Source organism: Choloepus didactylus, chromosome 18 (assembly GCF_015220235.1).
Source record: "Choloepus didactylus isolate mChoDid1 chromosome 18, mChoDid1.pri, whole genome shotgun sequence".
NCBI lineage: Eukaryota > Metazoa > Chordata > Mammalia > Pilosa > Megalonychidae > Choloepus > Choloepus didactylus.
The window spans coordinates 11,037,069-11,059,743 of NC_051324.1; the positions used below are offsets into that span (position 1 = coordinate 11,037,069).

General features: G+C 58.2%; 3 protein-coding genes across 4 annotated transcripts; 2 read left to right on the top strand and 1 right to left on the bottom strand.

Moving 5' to 3' along the window:
- Positions 1-103: 103 nt before the first annotated feature.
- On the top strand, positions 104-11,698 carry NEURL4 (neuralized E3 ubiquitin protein ligase 4). Its single transcript, XM_037807947.1, is given in 30 exon segments — positions 104-400; positions 1,275-1,719; positions 1,942-2,007; positions 2,178-2,476; positions 2,633-2,744; positions 2,833-2,921; positions 3,457-3,529; positions 3,666-3,685; positions 3,687-3,931; positions 4,183-4,364; positions 4,673-4,758; positions 4,881-5,043; positions 5,140-5,338; positions 5,430-5,506; positions 5,608-5,686; positions 6,009-6,184; positions 6,272-6,403; positions 6,765-6,910; positions 7,022-7,246; positions 7,338-7,436; positions 7,516-7,677; positions 7,872-8,036; positions 8,545-8,703; positions 9,103-9,282; positions 9,399-9,486; positions 9,573-9,680; positions 9,819-9,963; positions 10,067-10,179; positions 10,269-10,434; positions 11,062-11,698. Coding segments are annotated over 30 exon segments (4,701 nt in total). The 3' UTR covers positions 11,267-11,698.
- Positions 11,699-12,039: 341 nt separating this feature from the next.
- On the top strand, positions 12,040-14,684 carry GPS2 (G protein pathway suppressor 2). 2 transcript variants are annotated; one of them, XM_037807957.1, is made up of 11 exons: positions 12,040-12,097; positions 12,290-12,452; positions 12,808-12,917; positions 12,995-13,107; positions 13,216-13,295; positions 13,384-13,466; positions 13,667-13,820; positions 13,904-13,993; positions 14,078-14,157; positions 14,244-14,339; positions 14,533-14,684. In XM_037807957.1, exons 2-11 carry the CDS (start codon positions 12,359-12,361, stop codon positions 14,614-14,616), a joined length of 984 nt encoding a protein of 327 aa, XP_037663885.1. In that variant the 5' UTR covers positions 12,040-12,097; positions 12,290-12,358; the 3' UTR covers positions 14,617-14,684. The 2 variants fall into 2 exon arrangements, with proteins under 2 accessions (XP_037663885.1, XP_037663884.1); XM_037807956.1 differs by lacking the exon at positions 12,040-12,097 and having other exon boundaries at positions 12,159-12,452.
- Positions 14,685-14,907: 223 nt separating this feature from the next.
- On the bottom strand, positions 14,908-19,731 carry EIF5A (eukaryotic translation initiation factor 5A). The gene is made up of 6 exons (XM_037807959.1): positions 19,577-19,731; positions 17,537-17,722; positions 16,218-16,322; positions 15,911-16,042; positions 15,736-15,809; positions 14,908-15,558 (listed from the first exon to the last, which is right to left on the bottom strand). Exons 2-5 carry the CDS (start codon positions 17,699-17,701, stop codon positions 15,747-15,749), a joined length of 465 nt encoding a protein of 154 aa, XP_037663887.1. The 5' UTR covers positions 17,702-17,722; positions 19,577-19,731; the 3' UTR covers positions 14,908-15,558; positions 15,736-15,746.
- Between the last annotated feature and the right edge of the window lie 2,944 nt (positions 19,732-22,675).

The window sequence follows — 22,675 nt, forward strand, 5'->3', positions numbered from 1 at the left end:
TCTGGTCCCCGCCCCCGGGCCGATTCCCTCAGGGTGTCCGTCCGCCGCGGTTGCCACGGTGCCGCCAAGCGCGGCTGTCGCGCGGTCCGGGGTGTCAGCGGCGATGGCGGCGGGGTCGGGTGGGAGTGGGGGCTCTGGGGGAGGCCCCGGGTCGGGGCCGGGCGGGGGTGGGGGTCCCGGGGGTGGGGGCCCCAGCGAGAGCGCCCCAGGACCCGGGTCCGGCGGGGGTCTCAGCAGCGGCGGGGAGCTGCACCCGCGCACCGGGCGCTTGGTGAGCCTTTCGGCCTGTGGGCGTACAGCGCGGCGGCAGCAGCCGGGCCAGGAGTTTAACCACGGGCTGGTGTTGAGCCGGGAACCCTTGCGCGACGGACGCGTCTTCACCGTCCGCATCGACCGCAAGGTGCGGAGCCTGGGCCGCGGAACCGAGATGCGGAGGGGAGTGGGAGGGACCCAGAGAGAGACAGGGTGGGACAGCTCCGGAGAGTCCACATTCCTGGGTACAGAGAGGGAACCGACCATCGGGTACCAGGTGATGGACAGGAAGGAGCATGAAGCAGAAGATTACAGTCTAAAGGAGAAAGAGATCCAGAAGCAGGGAAGGGACGTTAGAATAGCTGGGGAGCAGACTCCCTGGAATAATTTCTTGGAGATGGATGGTGGCGGACGCCAGAGATGTGAGGGCAGGAGAAGAGAGATATAAAGGAAAAAAAAACAAAAAACAGATCAATGAAGGGCAAACCCAGAGGCAGGGCCAGAAAGCTGGGTGAGGGGAGATGCTCATGGATAAGGAGATGTGTGTGCTTGTGTCACTTAGTGAATAGGCTGGGTTCTTAAGAGAGTTTAGGAGAAGAGTGAATCTAGGATCTAGGCCTAGGGGCTCGAGAGTGCTATGTGATATCAAGCAGTCTGTGAATACTTTGGCTGGCTGAGGGGCCACAGAGACCAGGGGAGTTAGAGGAGGCCAGGGGGTGGGGGGTGGTTGGGGCCAGGGAATGTAGCCAGCAAGGTGGGAAAAGTAGCAGTGCAGTAGACACCAAGGACCCAAGGACAATGCAGGGTTGCTAGGGGACAGCTGATCCAAATGATCACTGAGATAGAGTCTAGAAAATTACCTGCAGGTCTGTAGTCTCTGGATTAGTATCTCCGAGAGAGAGTGCGTGCGCCAGTTAGCGGTTTCAGCCAGGGGATGCTGTGGCCTGTGGAATGTGGCTTCCTGGAGGTCGGAGACCCACTGGTGGTCCATCCTGAGCCTCTGCCCACCACTCCTACCGCAGGTCAACTCCTGGAGTGGCTCCATTGAGATTGGAGTGACAGCGCTGGATCCTAGTGTACTGGACTTCCCAAGCAGTGCCACGGGGCTGAAGGGGGGCTCATGGGTGGTGTCAGGCTGCTCGGTGTTGAGGGATGGACGCTCTGTGCTGGAGGAGTATGGTCAGGACCTGGACCAGCTTAGCGAAGGGGACCATGTGGGCGTGGAGCGCACGGCTGCCGGAGAGCTGCGCCTCTGGGTGAATGGGCGGGATTGTGGTGTGGCCGCCACGGGCCTGCCCACTCGAGTCTGGGCCGTTGTGGACCTTTATGGCAAGTGCACCCAGATCACTGTGCTACCCCCCGAGCCGGGCTTCAGCCCCCCTACTCCCATCCCCACGCCTCCCCTTGAGCCCTCTGCTGCCCCTGAAGATTCTGCCTCGGCTGAACAGGGGAACTCTGGAGATGAAGGTGAGAACACAGCTAGGGTGGAGGTGGAGGGGTGAGGGCAGAGGGAATGGCTGAAGGAGTGGGGGAAAGGCAGTGACGAGTGAGGCTGAGTGTGAGCAGGGCCGCTCAGACCCGCTGAGTCGATTGATGGGGACAGAAGGGGCTAGAGGAGGGGGTCTTCTGGCTCTGGGCCCTGCAGCAGGGGCTGAACTCTTATTCCCCTCCATCCCACCTGGTCCCCAGCCTTCATGGTGTCCCCAGCGCAGGCCCGTCCGGAGACGTTTCCTAACAGCCTTGAGTCGCATAATGGTGAGGGCTGTGGGGAGGCCCTGGGAGGGGGAGTGGGAAGTGAGGTGGTCAAGGGTGAGATCTCTGGGAGAGCTGGGGAGGGGCCTCAGGAGAGAGGCAGGGAGAGGGAACCCCAAATCGGAAGGTGTAAAGCCTCATTTCAGCTTCCTGCCTCTCTCCCACTGCCACAGACTTTTCCAGCATGGAGCTCTCGGAGGTGGTGAGCAACGCAATCCTGTCTGCCTACAACGGGGGGCTCCTGAACGTCAACTTGAGTTCTCCGCCTGCAGGGGAAGGGTCGGGGGGTAGCGGGGCTGCCACCTCACCCGTCCTCACTTCCAACGACTCCCTGCTCTTTCACGAGAAGTGTGGGACCCTCATCAAACTCAGCAACAACAATAAGACAGCCGAGCGCCGCCGGCCTTTGGATGAATTCAACAACGGGGTTGTCATGACCAACCGCCCTCTTCGAGACAACGAGATGTTTGAGGTGTGCGAGACCCTGAGGCCTGGCTGGTGCCCCCCCACTCTGGGAACTAACCCAGGGCTCCCTGCCCTCAGTGCTGGGCCGGTGGGACTGGGAGACTTGCCAGGGGCTCCTGTGCCCTGACTCTCCCTGTCCTTCCTTCCGCTGTGGCCACCCCAGATCCGCATCGACAAGCTCGTAGATAAGTGGTCGGGCTCCATCGAGATCGGTGTCACCACCCACAACCCCAACAGCTTGGAGTACCCAGCCACCATGACCAACCTCCAGTCGGGTACCAGCCCCAGACAGGGTGGGGCCCGGGCCTGGGGTGCTTGGGGGAAGGAAGGCGGAGGTCAACCAGGGTGTTCACCCTCACCCAGGCACCATCATGATGAGTGGGTGTGGGATCCTGACCAACGGCAAGGGCACCCGCCGGGAGTACTGTGAATTCAGTCTGGATGAGCTGCAGGTGAGTCTCTGAGGGGGGCCACGGGCACTCCATCCCGGCTGACCCAAAAAAGCCCTTTATCGTTTGCCTGAAGGTGCCTTCTGAGAAGGCAAGGTTGCCCAGATTTTGGAGTTAGGGTCTCCAATTTTGAAGTCATATCCTTGCCTTTGGGTTCGTACTGTCTGGCTGTTTGTGGTGGTGACTTGAGGCAAGAAACTTTGGTGTTTTCTTCCACCTCCTAATCTCCAAAACAAGGCTATTTGGTGTGTTTATTTTCCAGATTATTGTGAGGTTTAAACAAATTGATGCTTTTAAGATGGCTTAACAAAATACCCGACTTGCATTGGGCGTTCAGTAAATGTGGTCATTGTCATGTCTGGAAAACGGGGACCCAGGGACCTTCCCCCTCCGTCCTCCAGGGTGGTCTGAAACTCAGGTGCACCCCTGTGGAATGGAGTCATGGAAAGGTTCCAGGAAGCTCTGTTCTCATGGTCCCCACGGCAAGGCCTGATCGTGGCTGGATTCCAGGCTGAGTTATTTCTCTTGCTTTGAACAGGAGGGCGACCACATCGGTCTCACGAGGAAGTCCAACTCTGCCCTGCACTTCTTCATCAACGGCATCGATCAGGGTAAGGGGGAGCTTGGGGCAGCCGCCGGGCAGGGCTTGCCTTGGGGTGGAACAGGACTGGGGTCAGTGCCATCCCCCCCACTCTGCTTGACCCTTCTGCCCTGACTACCCTGTCCCCTGGGCCTTCCCACCCACAGGCGTGGCTACCCCACTGACGCCCCCCAGTGGTATATGGGGTGGTGGACTTGTACGGGATGGCCGTGAAGGTGACCATCGTCCACAATAACAACCACAGCGACCGTCTGCGCCGGAACAATGCCATCCTGCGGGCACTGTCCCCTGAGGGTGCTCTCCGCCGTGCTGCGCCTGCTGCCCAGGCAGAACCCGAGCGCCTGCTCTTCCACCCCAACTGTGGGCAGAAGGCGGCCATCACCCACGAGGGACGCACTGCCCTGAGGCCCCAGTATGGCCCGTGGGGTGGGGAGAAGCCTGCAGAAGGGCTCTACTGGGATTCCGGGGAGGCGTGGAGAAGTGGGAGGCAGAGGGGGAGGGCCTGGTCTGGGGAGTGCTGGACAGAAAAGGGGGGAGCCGCCTGGACTGTGAGGTTTAACTGGTTGACTTGGACAGAGGGGTTGGGCAGACATTGCCGGGCTAAGCTTTGGTGTGTTCAGAGTGAGATTTGGGGGTCTGAATCCCCGCTTGCTGTGCCCTCAGTGCCACCGACGACTTCAATCATGGCGTGGTGCTGAGCAACAGAGCCCTGCGGGATGGAGAGGTGTTCCAGGTGTGCATTGACAAGATGGTGGACAAGTGGGCCGGCTCCATTGAGATTGGCGTCACCACCCACAACCCTGCCTACCTCCAGTTGCCCTCCACCATGACCAACCTGCGCTCTGGTGAGCTCCCAGGGACAGGGCCAGGGTAGGGCCCAGGGGAGGAAGCCATTTTTATTCTCTAGACCCCTTTTTACTTATCACACTTGGGATGATTTGGTCAGTGGCCGGGGTGTGCCACATGGGCAGGGCCTGTGGCTGGCTTGGGAACTGCAGTGTTTCCTTGTCCTGCTCAAGGAGGAAAACTGACTGCCAAAGAGAAGGCAGGCTGGGATCACTGGGCTTGTGGGAAGTATGGGGGGCCTGCCACGTGAGACGGAGGAGCCCTGCCTTCCCCTCCTGTCCTGTGTGCCACTCCTTGCTTCTCCTAGGGACCTGGATGATGACTGGGAATGGGGTGATGCACAATGGGACAACCATCCTGGATGAATATGGGCACAACCTGGACCGTCTCAAGGTGGGAGAGTGGGTGCAGTGCCAGGCGGTGGCGCTGGGGGCGGGAGGTGCGGCAGGGCTGGTGCGGGACCACCCAGGCAGGGACTCTGCCTGACTCCTCATTCCAGCCCCCCTTCTTCCAAGGCAGGGGACACGGTGGGCGTGGTTCGGCGGGAGGACGGGACTCTCCACTTCTTTGTCAATGGGATGACTCAGGGCCCCGCGGCCTGGAACGTGCCCCCGGGCGTCTACGCCGTCGTGGATCTCTACGGCCAGGCGGCCCAGGCCACCATAGTGGACGACGTGGGTGAGGGCCAGGCTGGGCCGGGTCAGGGCGTTGGGGTGGCCTCGGGGAGGCCTCCGAGACACCTATAGGCCTAACGGGTGATGTCCACTCTTGCAGAGGTGCCTGCAGTCCCAGAGCCACTCCCTGAGGGAAATAACCAGGTGTCCCCGAGCTCCCCGTCATCAGGAGCCGGGGGCTCCGACCTGCGCTTCCACCAGCTGCACGGCAGTAACGCAGTCATCACCAATGGGGGCCGCACCGCGCTGCGCCACAACTGCCGCAGCGAGTTCAACGATGCCATCGTCATCTCCAACCGGTCGGTATCCGGACCTTCCTGTCCCCACCTCCCTGCCGCCCGGTCTCAGCCACCCAAGGAGGGTCTCCCTGATCACCACTCTCCCTGGCAGGGCCCTCCGGGACGGAGAGCTCTTTGAAATTGTCATTCAGAAGATGGTGGACCGCTGGTCAGGCTCCATCGAGGCCGGTGAGGGGCACTGGATGTGTTGTGTGTTGTGTTGGGGGGCACTGGATGCCCATGGCCCGGCCCGGGGAGGTCTGCCCTGAGCCACCCCTCCCTCCTCCCAGGAGTGACCGCCATTCGGCCGGAAGACCTTGAATTCCCCAGCACCATGACGGACATCGACTATGACACGTGGATGCTGAGGTTGGCTGGGCCAGGGAAGCAGGGTTTGGGGCCTGCAGTGATCATGGGCGGTGGCAGATCTAGGGATGTGGCTGCCCCCTCCCTCCAATTCTGGGAAGACTCCTGGCCCTGCAGGGGCAAATCCCCTCCTTCCCCTTAGGTTAGTTCCTGCTTCTCCCCCAGGGGATCCCAGGCAGGAAGGAGACGGGATTGGGCCTCAGACCCGGGTCAAGGCCCCGTTCCCAGGCACTGGCAGATTCGGACAGGCAGAGCCTGGGCAGGGGCGTGTGTGTGCCGGAGCTGGGAGGCTGACCCCGCCCCCCGCGACCCTCCCACCCCTCAGTGGCACGGCCATCATGCAAGACGGGAACACCATGCGCAACAACTACGGGTGTGACCTGGACGCCCTGGGCACTGGCGCACGCATTGGCATGATGCGCACGGCCAAGGGCGACCTGCACTACTTCGTCAACGGCCAGGACCAGGGTGCCGCCTGCTCGGGCTTGCCTCCGGGTAAAGGTGACTGCTCTGTGGTTTTCCACCCGCCCCTCGCCAGCCCGTCCCACCCCAGGCTGTCGGCCCTCTGAGCCTCCCTTTCCCTTCCAGAGGTGTACGCGGTAGTGGATCTGTACGGCCAGTGTGTCCAAGTGTCCATCACCAATGCCACCGGCCCCATGGACAACAGCCTGGCCACCAGCAACACCGCCACTGAGAAGTCATTCCCCCTGCACTCCCCAGGTCCCACTGGCAGTGAGGGAGGGGGGCTGCCTTAGCCTGTCTGGGGCCTGGGGGTACAGGCTAGCTGGCTAACTGCAGGCTAAAGGGAAGGAACAACCCAGGGTGGGGAGCAGGGGAGTGGGAGAGCTGGTGCCCAAAACCCAGGGAAGCTTCCCTGCCACCAAAGACACCATAAGCTGGGCATCCCTGGTTTGGGAATGAGTTTTGCTCTGGCGAAAAGAGGTATAAGGAGGTCCTGGAGGAGTACTTTACATCCACTTCCTGTTCCATCGGAGAGCTTTGCTCTGTGTCCTGTGCCAAATTCCTGCCTGAAGCTTGCCACCCCAGGCCTGTCCCTTACTCCAGTGTCATCTTTCCACAGTGGTTGGCGTGGCTCACCGATTCCACAGTACTTGTGGCAAGAACGTCACTCTGGAGGAGGACGGCACGAGGGCAGTGCGTGCGGTTGGCTATGCTCATGGTCTCGTCTTCAGCACCAAGGAGCTCAAGCCTGAGGAAGTCTTTGAGGTGGGTTGTGGAGATGTGACAAAGAGGCTACTCGGAGGATCGCAGCAGAGCCAGACTGTTTCCTCCCGTTCTGTCCCCAGCTCACGCCAGCTAACGGTTCCCCTCTCCCAGGTGAAAGTGGAAGAGTTGGACGAGAAGTGGGCAGGCTCCCTCCGGCTGGGGCTGACCACTCTACCGCCAGGGGAGATGGGCCCTGGAGCGGGGGGCAGCCCGGGACTGCCGCCCACTCTGCCAGAGCTCCGGGTGAAGACCACCTGGATGGTGTCCAGCTGTGAAGTGAAGCGGGATGGGCAGCTCCAGAGGATGAACTATGGCCGGAACCTGGAGAGGCTGGGGGTGAGGCAGCTGGCTCCAGGGACGGGGGCGGAGTAGGGTGCCAGAAAGAGGTGGGCTGAGTGTCTGCCCTCATCGCCCCCCTCGATCTTAGGTGGGGAGCCGTGTGGGCATTCGTCGGGGGGCAGATGACACGATGCACCTCCTGGTAGATGGAGAGGATATGGGGCCCGCAGCCACCGGCATCGCCAAGGTAGACCTTCCTTGGGTTTCGAGAGTGGGGCTGGGGTCTCGTGCTGACCTCTGACGTCCTGGGTCCCGTGTGCCTCCAGAACGTGTGGGCCGTGTTGGATCTGTATGGGCCAGTGCGCAGTGTGTCCATTGTCAGCTCCTCGAGGCTGGAGGAGTCCGAAGGCACCCAGCCTCCCTCCCCCAGCTTGGACACTGGCAGTGAAGGCGAGGAAGAGGACGAGGGCGAGGAGCAGAGTCTGGGAGTAAGAGGCTACAGCGGGGCCTGCCGAGTTCCCGGGTGCGCAGATGGAGGGCCACTGGATGCCGGGTCTTTTGGACAGTCTCCAGGCCGGGCCTGGAGGGGCAGAGGCTTCTACTCGAGCTCTGCATAACTCGGGTTGGGTGGGTCAGGCACAGCGGCGGCAACCCCAGCAGCTCAGTTTCTCCTCCACACCAGGACCAGGATCAAGTGGCCGTTATGCCCACAGCCCTCGAGTTCCTGGAGAACCACGGGAAGAATATTCTGTTGTCCAATGGGAATCGTACAGCCACGCGGGTGGCTAGCTACAATCAGGGCATCGTCGTCGTCAACCAGCCCTTGGTGCCCCAGCTGCTAGTCCAGGTGGGCCTGGCCTCCTTAACCGCAGCTCCTCTGGCTCCAGGGTCACCCTGGGGCAGTCCTCCCAGAGGCCTTTCCAGGTTGAGGACAAAGCAGAAGGTTGGCCTCCTGGCAAAGTTAGCACCTGGAGTGGTAAGGGCTGTGATAGGAAAGCAGTGGTGAGGGGCTGGAAGAGTCCAGAGGAGCTGCCTGACCCTAAGTGTGGAAGCAGACAGAACCTTCCAGAGTGGGGGGCCATTCAGCTGCAAACATGTTAAAAGTTAACCAGGTCAAGGAAGCCCTTAGGGACAAGGGTCCCTGCAGAGGCAATAGCAAGGCCAAGGCTCAAAGAGGAAGGAAACAGCTGAACTTGCAGCTTCTGGGCCCTCCAGCCCCAGAAGGGGCAGCGTCCCAGGCCACGCTCTAGGACATGCACTGCTCCTTCCCTGGTTGGGTGAGGAGCCTGGTTCTTCCGGTTAGGTGACCCCTTCCCAGGAGGTCACAGCTGGAGAGGAGTCGCGTTCTCCCCCAGGTACGGATAGACGTCCTGAACCGGCAGTGGACGTCGTCCCTTGTCCTGGGAGTCATTGCCTGCCCACCCGAAAGGCTCAACTTCCCTGCCTCTGCCTGTGCCCTCAAGCGAGCAGCCTGGCTGCTGCGGGGCCGTGGCGTCTTCCACAACGGGCTCAAGGTGAGTGGGGGGCTGGAGGGAAGGGAAGGGGCTGGTGCTCTGAGTCAGGAGGGGCTGGGCCAAAGGGAGAAGTCGGACCCCTAGCCCTGGTGATGCAGGAGTAAAGGGGGCTGCGTTCCCAGCCTGGCCCTGAGTGGGTGGGCAAGGGCCTCGGTATCCTTAGCTGGGCAGTCCCTGGCTTATGGCTTCCTACTGTGTCCCTGCCATTGAGAAGGTCCCAGTTGGGAGGAAATGAGCGGTGGAGTCTAGGTCTGTCATTGGAGCGAGGGCTGGGGCTTAGGCAGTGGGCAGGTGCAGCGGCAAAGCCCAGGGCCCGGCAGCTGGCAGCTGAGTGATGGGCGGGGGCGGCTGCCGCTGGTGGAGGCTGGTCTCGGGGAAGACAGCAGTTTCTCCTCCCAGATCTGTGAAAAGCTTGGACCAAATCTGGACACATGTCCTGAAGGCACCATCCTGGGACTGCGGCTTGACAGCTCGGGGGGCCTGCATCTCCACGTCAACGGGGTCGACCAGGGAGTGGCTCTGCCGGACATCCCCCAGCCCTGCCATGCGCTCGTGGACCTCTATGGGCAGTGTGAGCGGGTGAGCGATTGAGAGCTGGGGATGGCGAAGTAAAGGGGAGTGTTTGTGGTCTGAGAAAGGAATCAGCAGGCCCTGGGGGCTGACCAGGCTCTGGGTAACCACCCGCTCCCCTGCAGGTGACGATCGTGAGTCCTGAACCAGGAGCTGCCAGTGGCAAGGGTGCTGGAACCCAAGGGGACATGGAGAAAGCTGACATGGTGGATGGTGAGGCAGCCTGCAGGGACCAGGCTCCTACCCTCTCCCCGTACTTCCAGCCCCAGCTCCCGTGACCTCCATCTCTGCTCCCGTAGGTATCAAAGAGAGTGTGTGCTGGGGTCCGCCGCCAGCTGCCAGCCCCCTGAAGAGCTGCGAGTACCATGCCCTTTGCTCCCGTTTCCAAGAGCTGCTGCTGCTTCCGGGTGAGTACCCAATCCTTCCTGGAACCTGCCTCACCCCAGGGCCAGTCCAGGGCCAATCCCAGAGCCCTGGAGACCAGTCGGAAAGAGGCAGTGTGCCCAGGAGCTGCGGCACCGAGCCTGCCACTCGCTCTCCCACAGAGGATTATTTCATGCCTCCGCCCAAGCATAGCCTGTGCTACTGTGAATCTTGCCGGAAGCTGCGAGGGGATGAGGCCCATAGGCGCCGAGGAGAGCCCCCCCGGGAGTATGCCCTGCCCTTCGGGTGGTGCAGGTTCAACCTCAGGTACATGCAGGTGGGGTCCCCAGAGGGTGCATGGAAGGACTGAGACAACTTCCTGTCTAGGGAATGACCCAGGGGAGCCCTGTCCCATCTGTCCACGTCCTAGGGCAAATCCCCGCCTGGAGGCTGGGACGCTAACCAAGAAGTGGCACATGGCGTACCACGGGAGCAACGTGGCAGCCGTACGCAGGGTGCTGGACCGAGGGGAGCTGGGAGCAGGTACTGTAGAGCAGGGGAGGCAGGGCAGGCTGGGCCTCGGGGACGTGGGAGGAATGAAGAGGGCAGCCCTGACCTAGCTGTCCTCACAGGCACTGCCTCCATCCTGAGCTGCCGGCCCTTGAAGGGGGAGCCCGGGGTAGGGTTCCCGGAGCCTGGAGAGAACTGCGCGCCTCCTCGGGAGGAGCAGCCCCCTCCAGTGCTGCTTTCCCCCTCCCTTCAATATGCTGGGGCTGAGACCTTGGCATCCAAAGTGCAGTGAGTACACGAGAGGGCAGGGGAGGGATTGCCACGGGGTCAGACCAAGACGCCCCAGGGCCACTCGGGTTTCCATGATTTGCCCTTACCTCAGCTTGCTAGTCCTCAGTCTCCACCTCAGCCTTTTCTCCATTCATTCATTGAACAAATAGCACTTATGGTGCTTCCTCTGAACAAAAAAGGAACCCTTCTCTTGTGGAACTGTGTGCTCTCTCTCTCGAATGTGTTTATGCACAATAAGTACTTAATATTTTTAAAGAACATCAGTACTGTGGAAAAAAAAAGAAAAAGTAGAGTGGAGTGGGTGAGGTCAGTAGGCAGTAGGGTTGGAGGAAGTATTAAATAGGGTAAGTCAGGGTAAGCCTCATTGAGAAGGAGGGATTTGAGCACTGGCTTGAAGGAAAAAGTGGAGCACTTAGCTGAGAAAGTATCGGGAGGAGCATTTCAAGTGGGAAGAGAAGCTCTGGCGCAGGCCCTGAGGTGGGGGAGTGTTACCCAGCGCAGGCCCTGAGGTGGGGGAGTGTTACCCAGAACGGCAAGGCCAGCATAGCAGAGCAGAATAAGCAAGGGCGAGGAGGTGACGGGGCCAGAGGCCTCACTCCTCTGGCTCTGCTTCTTGCCTGACAGATTCCGGGACCCCAAATCCCAGCGGACGCACCAGGCCCAAGTTGCGTTCCAGGTGTGTGTGCGCCCTGGCTCCTACACCCCTGGTCCCCCGACTGCTGCCCTCAGAGAGCCTCCCGATCCTCACTTCAGTCCAGCTGAACTCGAGTGGGTAACCAAGGAGAAGGGGGCCACACTCCTCTATGCCCTGCTGGTACGGGTGGAGTGAGGGGCGAGACCCCACCACGACAAGCACAGTTGGGCCCTGGGCCCATGGATTCCGGGTGACCACTGCCTCCACCTCATTCCAGTGACCCGTGGCGCGCCCAGGGGCTGTCATGGCAGATGTGCAAGAGCATGTGTGCAAGCTCTTGGATTTAGAAGTGGAGGATACCTCCATGTGCAGGGGCCCAGGACGCTCCCTCTGCTGTGAGGGAGCTTGTGGGGAGCCAACCCCAGGCCCTGGGGACCCCTCTTCATGCACTGACTTGGGGAACACGATTCCCTCTTACCCCCCCCCCTTAATTTATTTCCGTTTTTGTTTTTGTTTTGTTTTTTTCTGGTTACTGTGAATCCCAGAGGAGTCTCTCCCTGTGCCCCACATGAAGCTGCTTTTCCGGGGGCCATCGGGGGGAGGGGGAAGGGCGGGCGCGAGGGACGACGGGGGCCCTCTGTACAGCTGTTACTGACTGATTTCTAAGGAGCCAATAAACACCGTCTCAGAGCCTCGGCCTCGGCCTCACTCGCTCGTGTCCCTCCGGGGAGCCTCTCCCCTGGGGCTGCCCCCGTGCGCCAGCCCCGGCACGCGGCCCTGGAAAGTCAAGGGCTCCGTCCGGCAGGCCCAGGCCCGACCCTGGGGCCCGGTAGCCCGTGATCGCCGGTTCCGCGCGCGGCGTTTGGACGCTACCAGCACCTGTCACGCCGCGTTTCCGCCTTTCCCTTTCCGCCCAACCAGCGGGGACGGCGCTTGCTTGACCCCGGAAGAACTAGGCCTCGTCGCCGGATGTGACGGCAGGGCCGAGGAGCGCAGAAGGTCGCGGAGACAGCGTGGGGAAGGCGGGTAGGGAGGGGCCGGCGCCCGGGTCTGGCGAGGAGAGACGGAGATCCCCGAGGCGGGACGTCCCGCTGGCGCGCGTGCGGGGGGTGGTGGCAGCCGGCCGGGTGGCGGGCGGCGGGGACACGTGACCGGGGCGGCGCGCAGTCTTCCGCCTCGGCCGGGTGCGGGCCTTCCTGAACGCCCGCCTCCCCGCAGGCCCAGGCCGAGGTCTGGCATTCAGTGACAGAGGCGGGCGCCCACGGCCCGAGCGACCTCGGCGGCACCATGCCCGCACTTCTGGAGCGTCCCAAGCTTTCCAACGCCATGGCCAGGGCTCTGCACCGGCACATCATGATGGAGCGGGAGCGCAAGCGGCAGGGTGAGCTGGAACCAAAGCCGGCGGACATACGGCCCGGGGCTGACCGCCACCCACGGGCAGACCGATGCGCCGGCAGCCAAGGCTAGCGAAGGGGTGGGACAGCCGCATTGTCGTGGCGGGAGGCCTGGCCTAAGGTCCAGAACCCTTGAGCTGGGAAGGACCTTGGAGAGCACCTGTGACGCCTTCCCTTTCCTTCTCCCCTGTTGCAGTGATGGGGAAGCCGGTCCCCTCGGGAAGGAAAGAGCCATTAGCAAAGACCTACAGGAGCATCAGGATAACTGGTTTTTGCTGCCTTTCAATGTGTTTCTACTATCTTAACCACTTTACCGCTTCTCTATTCTGTCTCTTTTTCTAGAGGAAGAAGAGGTGGACAAGATGATGGAACAGAAGATGAAAGAAGAGCAAGAGAGGAGGAAGAAAAAGGAGATGGAAGAGAGAATGTCACTAGAGGAGACCAAGGAACAAGTAAGCTGTCTCTTGATCTAGGCCAGCTTTGATTTCTTCCCATCTGTCTTGCCTTCACTTCTACCCTTCCCTTCCAGATTCTGAAGTTGCAGGAAAAGCTTTTGGCCCTACAGGAAGAGAAGCACCAGCTTTTTCTGCAACTCAAGAAAGTTTTACATGAGGAAGAAAAACGGAGACGAAAAGAGCAGAGGTGGGATTGGAGAGCTAAAAGTAAAACTGGGGAACAAGTGGAAATGGTGTCAGGTAACAAAGGATCAGCAACTGTCCTTGACTCTGACCTGCCTTCCTTTCACTCCAGCGACCTCACCACTCTGACATCAGCTGCGTACCAGCAGAGCCTGACGGTTCACACGGGAACTCACCTCCTCAGCATGCAGGGTGAGGACAGAGGAAACCGTGTAGCAGGATGGGCCCTCCTAGAGCTGTTGCCTGCCATTTCAGTCTCATGAAGCCTCTCCCTTTCTAGGGAGCCCTGGAGGACACAACCGCCCAGGCACTCTCATGGCAGCTGACAGAGCAAAACAGATGTTTGGACCCCAAGTGCTTACGGTGAGAGTAGGATTGGGTGTCTAGCCCGTTGCTTTTCACTACTGCATTTTCTATCCAGGCCTCAGCATTCTTGTTCCTGGTGTTAAGTCACTAGTGTACCAAGCAGTTACCATACAGTGGTGTATCTGGAGTTAGGCACAAGTCATTGAGGTTTTGCTGTCAAGTTTATTACAGGCACTGAGTTCTCATCCTCTCCTTAGACTCGGCACTACGTGGGCTCAGCAGCTGCTTTTGCAGGGACCCCAGAGCATGGGCAATTCCAAGGCAGCCCAGGGGGTGCCTATGGGACTGCTCAGCCCCCACCTCACTATGGGCCCACACAGCCGGCCTACAGTCCCAGTCAGCAGCTCAGAGGTGAGTGGTGGAGAGGGAGCGGGAGGAGTGTCACAAACAGGATTAAGGGAGGTTCTACCGCCCATGCCTCTTGCCCTTCTCAGCACCTTCAGCGTTTCCTGCAGTGCAGTACCTGTCTCAGCCACAGCCACAGCCCTATGCCGTGCACGGCCACTTTCAGCCCACCCAGACAGGTGAGAACACCTCATGCAGGAGGCCTTTGCTCCGGGGGTCCTCCCTTCTTCTCTGTCCTGTCCTCACTCTCCTTCCCCATCTAGGGTTCCTCCAGCCTGGTGGGGCCCTATCCTTGCAAAAACAGATGGAACATGCTAATCAGCAGACTGGCTTCTCTGACTCAGTAAGTGTGGAACTGTAGAAGGTCAGGGAAACGGCTATGCCAAGGGGACCTCAGGCTGCTCAGGTCCGGACTCTGTTCTCTTGCAGTCCTCCCTGCGCCCCATGCACCCCCAGGCTCTCCACCCAGCCCCTGGACTCCTTGCCTCCCCCCAGCTCCCTGTGCAGATGCAGCCAGCCGGAAAGGTGAGGACGGTGGTCAGACCTAACTGTCAGAATCCCTACCCAACCAGGAGAACAGAATGTGGTCAGATGGGAGACCCACACCCCCTGGCTTTCCCTTTCTCCTCGGGGGAGTGGATGTGTATCAGGAAAGGTTTAAAAGTGGAAGGGAGAGAATATACACTGACAAAAATTCTCATTTAATCACCACCACCAGTCGGGCTTTGCAGCAACCAGCCAGCCTGGCCCCCGGCTCCCCTTCATCCAGCACAGCCAGAACCCACGGTTCTACCACAAGTGACCATCAGACTGTCTTCATCCTCAGCCCCCCCATGTATCCCAGGCCAATAAAATCTACCTGCCACTGCCCCTGGCTGTTGCTGTTTGTGTTGCCTCCAACTCAACTGTCTGGAATAGATCAGGGCTGCTTTGGGGGTTGGGGTCTGGCAGATCCAGCCCAGGGCACATCAGTGGGACAGCAGGTTGTAATTAACTCAGGGCAGAGTAAATTTTTTCTGGCTTCTGAATATACATTCCACTCAGCAAACACCCATTGGCTTCAAACCCCTGAAGAAACAGCTGAGTTGGGAGCTTCATATTAAACTTGTAGTTTTTATTCAGGTTTGATTTTAACAAATGTGTCGGGGAGAGAGCCCGCAGGAAAGGGTGAAGCCCATGGAGGCAGGGCCCTCCCAGATGCCTGAGGAGGGGGCAGTCCCCTCCCCTCTCCTCCTCTTCCCTATCTAAAGGGGTTTGGGGAGAGACATAGGCAGGGGAGGGGGCTGGTCCCCAGTCTGTGGGGGTGGTGCTTGGGGTAAAGGGCTTTGGAGACAGGGGACCAGACCAGGGATAAGTAGAAGGGTACAAGGACCATTTGCTAGAATCCACAGCTTTCTGATTCCAAATTGAATTTAAAAAAAAAAACAAAAAGAAAAAGAAAAAAACAAAACCAAACCTAAACCACAAGCAGTACCCGCCCCCTCTCCCCCACCAGGGCTGTAGTGCGGGGGGGTGAAGAGGGGGGCAGCTTCACCATGGCTCACTCCTGGCCAAGGGAGCAGGGTGAAGGGCAGGGCATCCCCGACAGATTGGGGGGGCAGGGATGGGGAGAGAGAAAAACCAAAATAAAACGTCAAATAAATCGTGTAGGAGGAAATCCAGCCAAGGGCCGGGCCAGAGCTGGGCCAGGCTGGGGGAGGGGGCCTCTGCAGGCTCCAGGATCACTGCTGCCACCACCGCCACCCTGGGGACGAGAGAAACCAGGTAAGACAGGACAGCACCTTCAACACAGGACGGGGACAAGAGGACCAGGCTGGGGGCAGAGTAAGCCTGAAACAATTACCGTGAGCACAACTCTTTAATGGGGGCAACAAAATGGGGGGCGGTGCTGGTGGGGTGGCCAGGAAACTGTCACACTCACCTGGGAGCCAGTTATTTTGCCATGGCCTTGATTGCAACAGCTGCCTCCTCTGTCATAGCTGACAGCACCGTGATCTGTGGGAGCAAGAAGGCTACTCAGGAGCTGCCCAAGTTCGGAGAAAAGCACAAACAGCAAAACTAGGCACAAAGGAGAGGGGGAAGGGGGGGCACCGTACCAGGATCTCTTCTCCGCAGTCGTACTTCTGTTCAATCTCCTTGCCGAGGTCTCCCTCAGGCAGACGAAGGTCCTCCCGCACCTCCCCGCTATCCTGGAGCAGTGATAGATACCCATCCTGGATGCCAATCAGCTGAGGGCAGATAGAGTAGGAAGCGAAAGGTTGGCCCAAGTAGGTTGAGGGTCAAGAGCAAACTGCTAATACAAATGCTGTCTCCTCCAACCACTTCCCTCCTTTCTCCCAGCACAAATTCCTCTGGTCAGTCATATCCCCCCACAAACCAGCCTCCCCCAGACCATCTACATACCTGGAAATCATTCCTTTTGATGTTGGGGACATCCATATTATGAGTTGATGGGCAAATATCTTCATATTTCTTCCCAGTAAAGATGTCGATACCAACCAGATGCACCTGTATGTGTGGATTACATCAAAAAAGAAACCCAACCAAACTCTAGGATGGGGAAGGCAAGGGCTCAACAAGATGTCTGTGGCTGGTGAGGAAGCTCAGACTAGATTGTTAGGGCAAAGGTTAGGGGAGCTGGAATTGAATCAATCAGCTCAGGGAAGGACTAAAAACACCAAACAAAACAAAACAAAACAAAACAAAAACCCCACCAAAAAAACCCTGAGGCAATGAAACCACCAGAGATTGGGATGTTCGACAAAGGAAATTCTGGGCAGGCTTGGAAGAAGTCAGTTACCTTCAATTAACAAGACACTGACAGGCAAAATGCCAAGACTCAAGGGAAGTGAGAGGAGTCTAGGTAAAAGCAAAGAATTTTCTGGACAGGTGTGTAAGGAAGGGTTGAGAACTTGGGAAATGAGGAAGATAAAAAGCAAGGAGCTGAAAAACAGGAAGGAAGAAAGCTGAAAAGGAAAAAAGGACTAGGGAAGACCAGGAATAAAAACTATGCCTTCAGGAAGAGATGAAACCAGAAAGAGCAGAGAAGGACCTAGACATCAGGGGCACCCCAGGATGAACACTAAGTCAGCAGAAAATGAAAAAACAGTGCAAAGGGAACAAATCCACAAAGATACCCAATAAGGAGGAACCAGGTTGAACTTTTGAGGAAAAGAGGAAAAGCCTGAGGTGATAAGGGAAGCTCTAGCAAGAATACTATGGAACCAAGAAAGCAAGGAAAAAGCTCAAGGAACTCAAGGAGAGAGGACAGGTAGAGGCAGTGTAATACCCCATCAGAGACCCAAAGGGAAAGCTGGACCTGGAGGCTCAGAGGTACACAGGAACAGGGAAAGGCCGCATTCTGTTAGGACCGAAGAAACCCTGGGAAAGTAATGGAAACAAAAGGCACCTACACAGACTGAAAAGGAAAGAGGCAAAAAGAGCCAAGAGAAGTTGGAGACTAGTATAAAGATGGCAAAGGGGAGGGATTACCAAACAACAGGAGCACAGAGGGGTAATGCATGGAAGAAGCTGAAGACCTGGGGGGCAGGTGCAGTGGCCTGATTATGTTCAAGGGCTGAGTGCTCAACAACAGGAACTGGGCAGGTGGAAAAGCGCCAAAGGAAGACAGAGGGCCAGCGCTGACGGTGACATGCTCCTGGGAGCCCCATGGATTAACCGGGGTTTGGGGAAGGCAGGATGTGGAAAAATGAAATTCTAACCTTGGCGTGGCCATGCTTGCCAGTCTTGGAAGTTGACATCTCGACGATCTTACATGGCCGGCCTTTGAGCACCACAAAGCCATTCTTACGTAATGCTGAGCACTGCATTGGGAAGGTGGCTGAGGCCCCTGCATCTCCTGTCTCGAAGTCCAAATCATCTGCCATCTTAAGAGGCTTCAATTCCAACTGGAGTCAAGAAGAAAACTGAGGTCAGTGAGGCTGGAGGGGAACAGGACATCCACTCTATCCCACTCCTTTCTGAAAACACTGCTTCATTTTCCCCTTCCCTTTAGTGCCTTACCCACCTACGATAAGGTCGAAGTTCCTGGAATAAACACCCACTAGGATCACAAATACCTAGGAATTATGTATGTGCAAGAAGGCTGTAGCTGGATTCTGCCCCCCGCCCCCATTGAAAGCTAAGGTAGTGGCTTGGGATAGGAAGGCTCAGGGATGGACAAAGGTCTAATTCCTGGGAGAGGAAGGACTCGGGTCTTTCTTGCCACTGAAACCACCCACCCCTCTCCCCCCACACACAAAATACCCAGGGCTATAATTAGGTGAACAGCTATGAGCCAGCAAAAGGGCGGGGCTAATGTGGGGGGGGCGGGGTAGGGTGGAGACCGAAGGACAAGGCCCCACCCGTCTGTTGCCCCCCCCACAATCCACACACAAGCCAGTCATTGGTACAGGAAACCACAATGCTTCTTTGGGGGATTCCCGCCTCCCCAACATGCACTTGCAGATGCAGAGGAGGGGGAGAAAGGAAAGTGTTTCCTAACTGATTCTCCTGCCAAACACCTCGATCTCGGTTCCCGAAAGGAACCCAGGCACCCAACCTCTCAAGAACCCTCCCACTTTTCCCAGGATGCATCGGTTCTGTCGGCTTTTCAGGCTCGGCCTGTACAGTCAGGAGAAAGTGGAGGAGTGGGGGGTGAATGACAATAAAATGAAAGCAAACGGTTGGTAGTAGTGAGTAGCAGAAATTATACTAGGCTGGTAGAGTTAAGGACTCTAAAACCTAGAAACTCCCAAACCAAGCGTAACGGGGAAGACAGTGACAAACTGAAGAGCGTCTATGAAGGTGGCTAACTCATCTGCCCCGGACTTTCAGGCGCTGTGGACACGGGCCGAGAATTGTTGGGCTCCCATCCAATCCCCCTCAGTCTCCCCATTTCTTCAGCCTCCCAGCTCGCATGAGTCCACTTTACACCTGGCCGGCAGTCTCACTTCCCATGAGATTTAGGAGGAAAGCCTCCAGGGCTCCATGAAGTCGGGGAGCGCTAACATATGCCCGCAGCGGACTCTGGGGTGGTGAGGACCTGAGCCTCGGACTCTCACTCCCCAAAATTCCAGGCTCCTTTAGGTGCCCGCGAGGCCCAGCCCTCGTTGCGCTGGGGGTTGCCGGCTCCCGCCCACCATGTGGCCTCCCTGGGCTTCCGGTGGCCGGGACCTGGGGGGAGGGGAAGGGGTCCCCGAGCTGCCATGCGGCCCCGGTCCAAGTTCGGCCATGCGGCCTACGACCCGGAGGGCAGCCTCCCCGGGGGTCACTTCCGGTGCCGCGGCCGCCCCATCCTCAAAGGCCGCGCCGGGGCCGGAGCCAAGCCGCTTCCCCTCCCCCCACCGGCCGCCACCCCCCCCCACAAACCCTATCACCAAGTCGCCCCCTCCCCCACCTCACGTGGCCGCGCGGCGCCCAGTTCTCAAGCGCCCAGGTACCCCTGCCCCGACGGGCCGATCCGGCCCCGGCCCTTGCCCCGGCGTGGCCGCCCGGCGGCCTCTCCCGCGTGGCGGCCTCGCGGCTGGCCGTCCCCCGCCCTGCGTCGCTCCAACGTCACCCGGCAGGCCCCAACCGCCACTCCGAGCGCCAACCGGGAAGCGCGCGCGCGCGCCTCCCCGCACCTCGCGCTGCTCCCCGACCGAACCCCATGCGGCAGTGGCCGCCGCTCCCCTCTGCCCCCTCCCCGACCCCGCGCAGTTCCATCTCTCCTCCCAGGCCCAAACCAAGATTCCGCGCACGCGCGTCCTGCCCGCTCTCACCTCGCGCGAACGCACTGGCTCGACCCCGTCCGCTCGCGACGAGCCCAACCGCTGCCTCGGAGCCTGCCGCCGCCGCCTCTACCGCCGCCGCCGCTGCTGCACACGGGTCTTACTACGCAGGCGCCGACTCCCCACTGACCAACCAAGCAGCCCTATGACAGCCGCGCAAGCGTGCTATCTTTCTCCTCCGCCCTCCACCCCCGCACTGCGCACGCGCAGAACCCTGTCCGAGCTCCACCCTCCCTCCCACCTACCCATCCAATGACGCGCAGACGTGACCCCGCCCCTCCCAAATCCTGAGCCCTTCCAACCGGTCAGCAACGCGCATGCGTACCCGGTTTTTTTTAATCCCTTCATCCTCCTCTTCGCTCTTCCTGACAGACCACTATCCCTACCGGGGATGCCTTGCGCCTGCGCAAGAAGAAGCCCTGCGCTACACACCCTCCGGAGGAAACGCCTGGGTTTCAGAGCGCATGCGTTTTGGGAATCCTAAACGCCCCTTCCACCTCAGACGTCGTCTGTACGCCAGACGTTGAAAAGACCACGCCACAATATTGCTGGTCTGTTCTACGCATGTGTCTTAGGGGACGTCCCACTTCAGCTTTAACGCGACTTAAGCGAATCACACGTTTCCGAAAACTTGTGCTATGGGTTGGGCCCCTTGTCTGGAAACCAATAGCCTCGAGTTCCACACATGCGCAAGAGCCTTCTCTCCGGTCCACTCTCGCTAGCGCGCTAGTGGCCGGGTTCCCGCGCGTCTCAGCTTCACTTCTCTGAGCTGTACGCCTCTGCTCTGCCATCGAGTTTCACCCGGAAAGACAGAGCGGCCCTGTCCCAGCCACCATCTTGTTTAAGCCTCTCGGTTAGGTAGAACCTGTTCCGCTCCTGAATCCTAAATAAAAAGGCTTATAGAGCATTTCTTTACGTTCCCAGCTGCGCTCTGCAGTCTTCAAAAGAATTGTCTGCAAGCACCCTTAGTGCAGTATGTTAGAATCCACTGGCATTCTAAATCAGAGAAGATGACCAGGAAGCTGGAAAGAAGCTATCTCCTGGAGTTTATTTCCCTGGCCCTCGTCCTATGGAAGAAACTTCTTTTCCTTAAACTTTGTAGTATTCCAGAACCTCCAGCTTCTAAGTTTCCAATACTACATTCACGGCTGCCTTGCTTATCCCCGTAAGCAAGGTGGACAACAGAACTGTGGAACACGATAAGCGACTAAAGATCTGAGTTTGGAATCCAAAGCCTTGAATATTTTGGAAAATACAGAAACTAATAAAACATTAGCATAAACATAACACCCAGAGGCAACTGCTATTAATGTTTTTCTATGCCTTTTTAATAAAATATCCTGAACATATTTTGCGTTGTATGGGAGGATAAATTAGTCAGCTGCTAGAAGGAATTTCTAGGTGGAGTGGAGTGGTGTGGGGAGTTCTCTGTGGTACAAATATTTCACAGGGATAATTTGTCTCTATCAGGGGGTCTGGACAGAAACTATTATTCCTTCCACCCTCTAGGGCTGGCAAACCTTGAGAATGGGCAAACAGGGAACCCGTTTTTGGGGGGAGGGGGGATGGCGGGCCTAGACCTGCTCTGAGCATCTGGCTGCTAAGATCATAGCAGAAACAAACCTTGTCTGCGGCCACTGATTCATTCATTCATTCAGTGAGTATTTACTGAGAGTCTATTAAAAGTACCAGCGACTTAGGATACAAGAGTGGAGAGCTTAGCACCGTGATCCCTGCCCACAGAAGCAGATAATTTAAAAAACAAAAAAACAAAAAAACAAAAACATAATGTTGGACCCAATTTCTAGGGGAAGGAGCCTCAATGAGCCAGTCAACAAGTGGCTGTGGAGTGTGCACTGTGTTCATTCATTTGTTCATTCATTCATCCTCCAGGTGGTATCTGAGGCTTGCTGGGTGCCAAGCTCTGGGGCTAGCAGAGGACACTAAGAGGTAGCCAGGCAACTGCAGGACAGAGGGACAAGGTCCACTGCAGGGACTGTGGGGGCTGAGGGAGGCACCAACATGGGGAGACCCAGGCTGAAAGCCTGGAAGGAAGGTCTTCTGGCAGGGGGGTGGGGGTGGGGGTGACCCCAGAGCTGAGGAACCTGAAGGAGGATTGGCCTTCAGCAGGGTGAGGGAGTGTCTGGCATTCTGTGGAGGAAGGATAAAGAAACATTAGTTGGGTTTCTATCCTTCTCAGCTTGTCTAAACCCATGAAAAGAATATCTTAGGTATAAAAGGGAGGTGAGGGGCAGATGAAATCTGCATCCAGAGAGGAATGGTCCAAAGGGCTGGTTGAGGTCTCCACAACTGGGCCAGATTGAGGATCTGACTGTACTCTTCTCCAACCCTAGCCGAAGCCCCGAGCCCTGGCACCTGCCCACAATCACTTGGTCACTCCTCATCCCATTCCTGTCTGCCCCCTCTGCACTTGGCTGACTCCTGTGTGCCTTTCAGAACTGGGATGTGGCTTCACCTTCCCCTGGACCCCCTCCTTGACACTCCCAGAGTGGCTTGGATGGCATCCTCTCTGTCTCACAGCCCCTGTGATCACCTCCACTCGGCATTGCCCTGCAGACACACTTGTCTGTCTCCCCTCCCAGGCCAGGAGCTCCATGAGTGCCGGGTCTTTGTATCCTCAGCACCCACCACAGAACCTAACACATGGCCCTGGATGTTTACAGAACAAATGATGGGAGAGCAATCCTAGCAGGAGAAACTGCCAGATGCTTGGAGGGAAGCAAGAAGGAAGAGTGTTGTGAACAGTGAAATGTGAGTTAGCAGTTAAAGAATACGCTCAGGCATGTTTCAGGGGCCACATTGTCCTGCAGATCAGATCAAAGGCCCAAGATCTCACATCCTTCCTCCTGGGCTACCCCTTCTCCTCCTCAGCAGGGTCCGTGTAGCCTAGACAACATGATTCTCCTTGGCACTGGTGTTTTCAGTTTGCCTTTTGAAGTAAAAGGGGGCTGCACAGCCCAAAGATAAGTGGAACTCACTAAATCCTAGTCTCCACGAAGGGGAAACCAGCTTGGAGGTGAACTTGGACAAGAAAGAGCACTTCCCCTGCATGGGGCCCAAACCTCCTGG

Bases quoted from the DNA above. Each gene is read 5' to 3' on its own strand.
- GPS2 (XM_037807957.1), top strand. From the start codon at position 12,359: ATGCCCGCACTTCTGGAGCGTCCCAAGCTTTCCAACGCCATGGCCAGG. The intron at 12,918-12,994 runs GTAAGCTGTCTC...CTTCCCTTCCAG, and splicing joins TAGAGGAGACCAAGGAACAA to ATTCTGAAGTTGCAGGAAAA. The intron at 13,467-13,666 runs GTGAGAGTAGGA...TCCTCTCCTTAG, and splicing joins TTGGACCCCAAGTGCTTACG to ACTCGGCACTACGTGGGCTC.
- EIF5A (XM_037807959.1), bottom strand. From the start codon at position 17,701: ATGGCAGATGATTTGGACTTCGAGACAGGAGATGCAGGGGCCTCAGCC. The intron at 16,323-17,536 runs GTTAGAATTTCA...CCACACATACAG, and splicing joins GCAAGCATGGCCACGCCAAG to GTGCATCTGGTTGGTATCGA. The intron at 16,043-16,217 runs GTATGTAGATGG...ATCTGCCCTCAG, and splicing joins TCAAAAGGAATGATTTCCAG to CTGATTGGCATCCAGGATGG.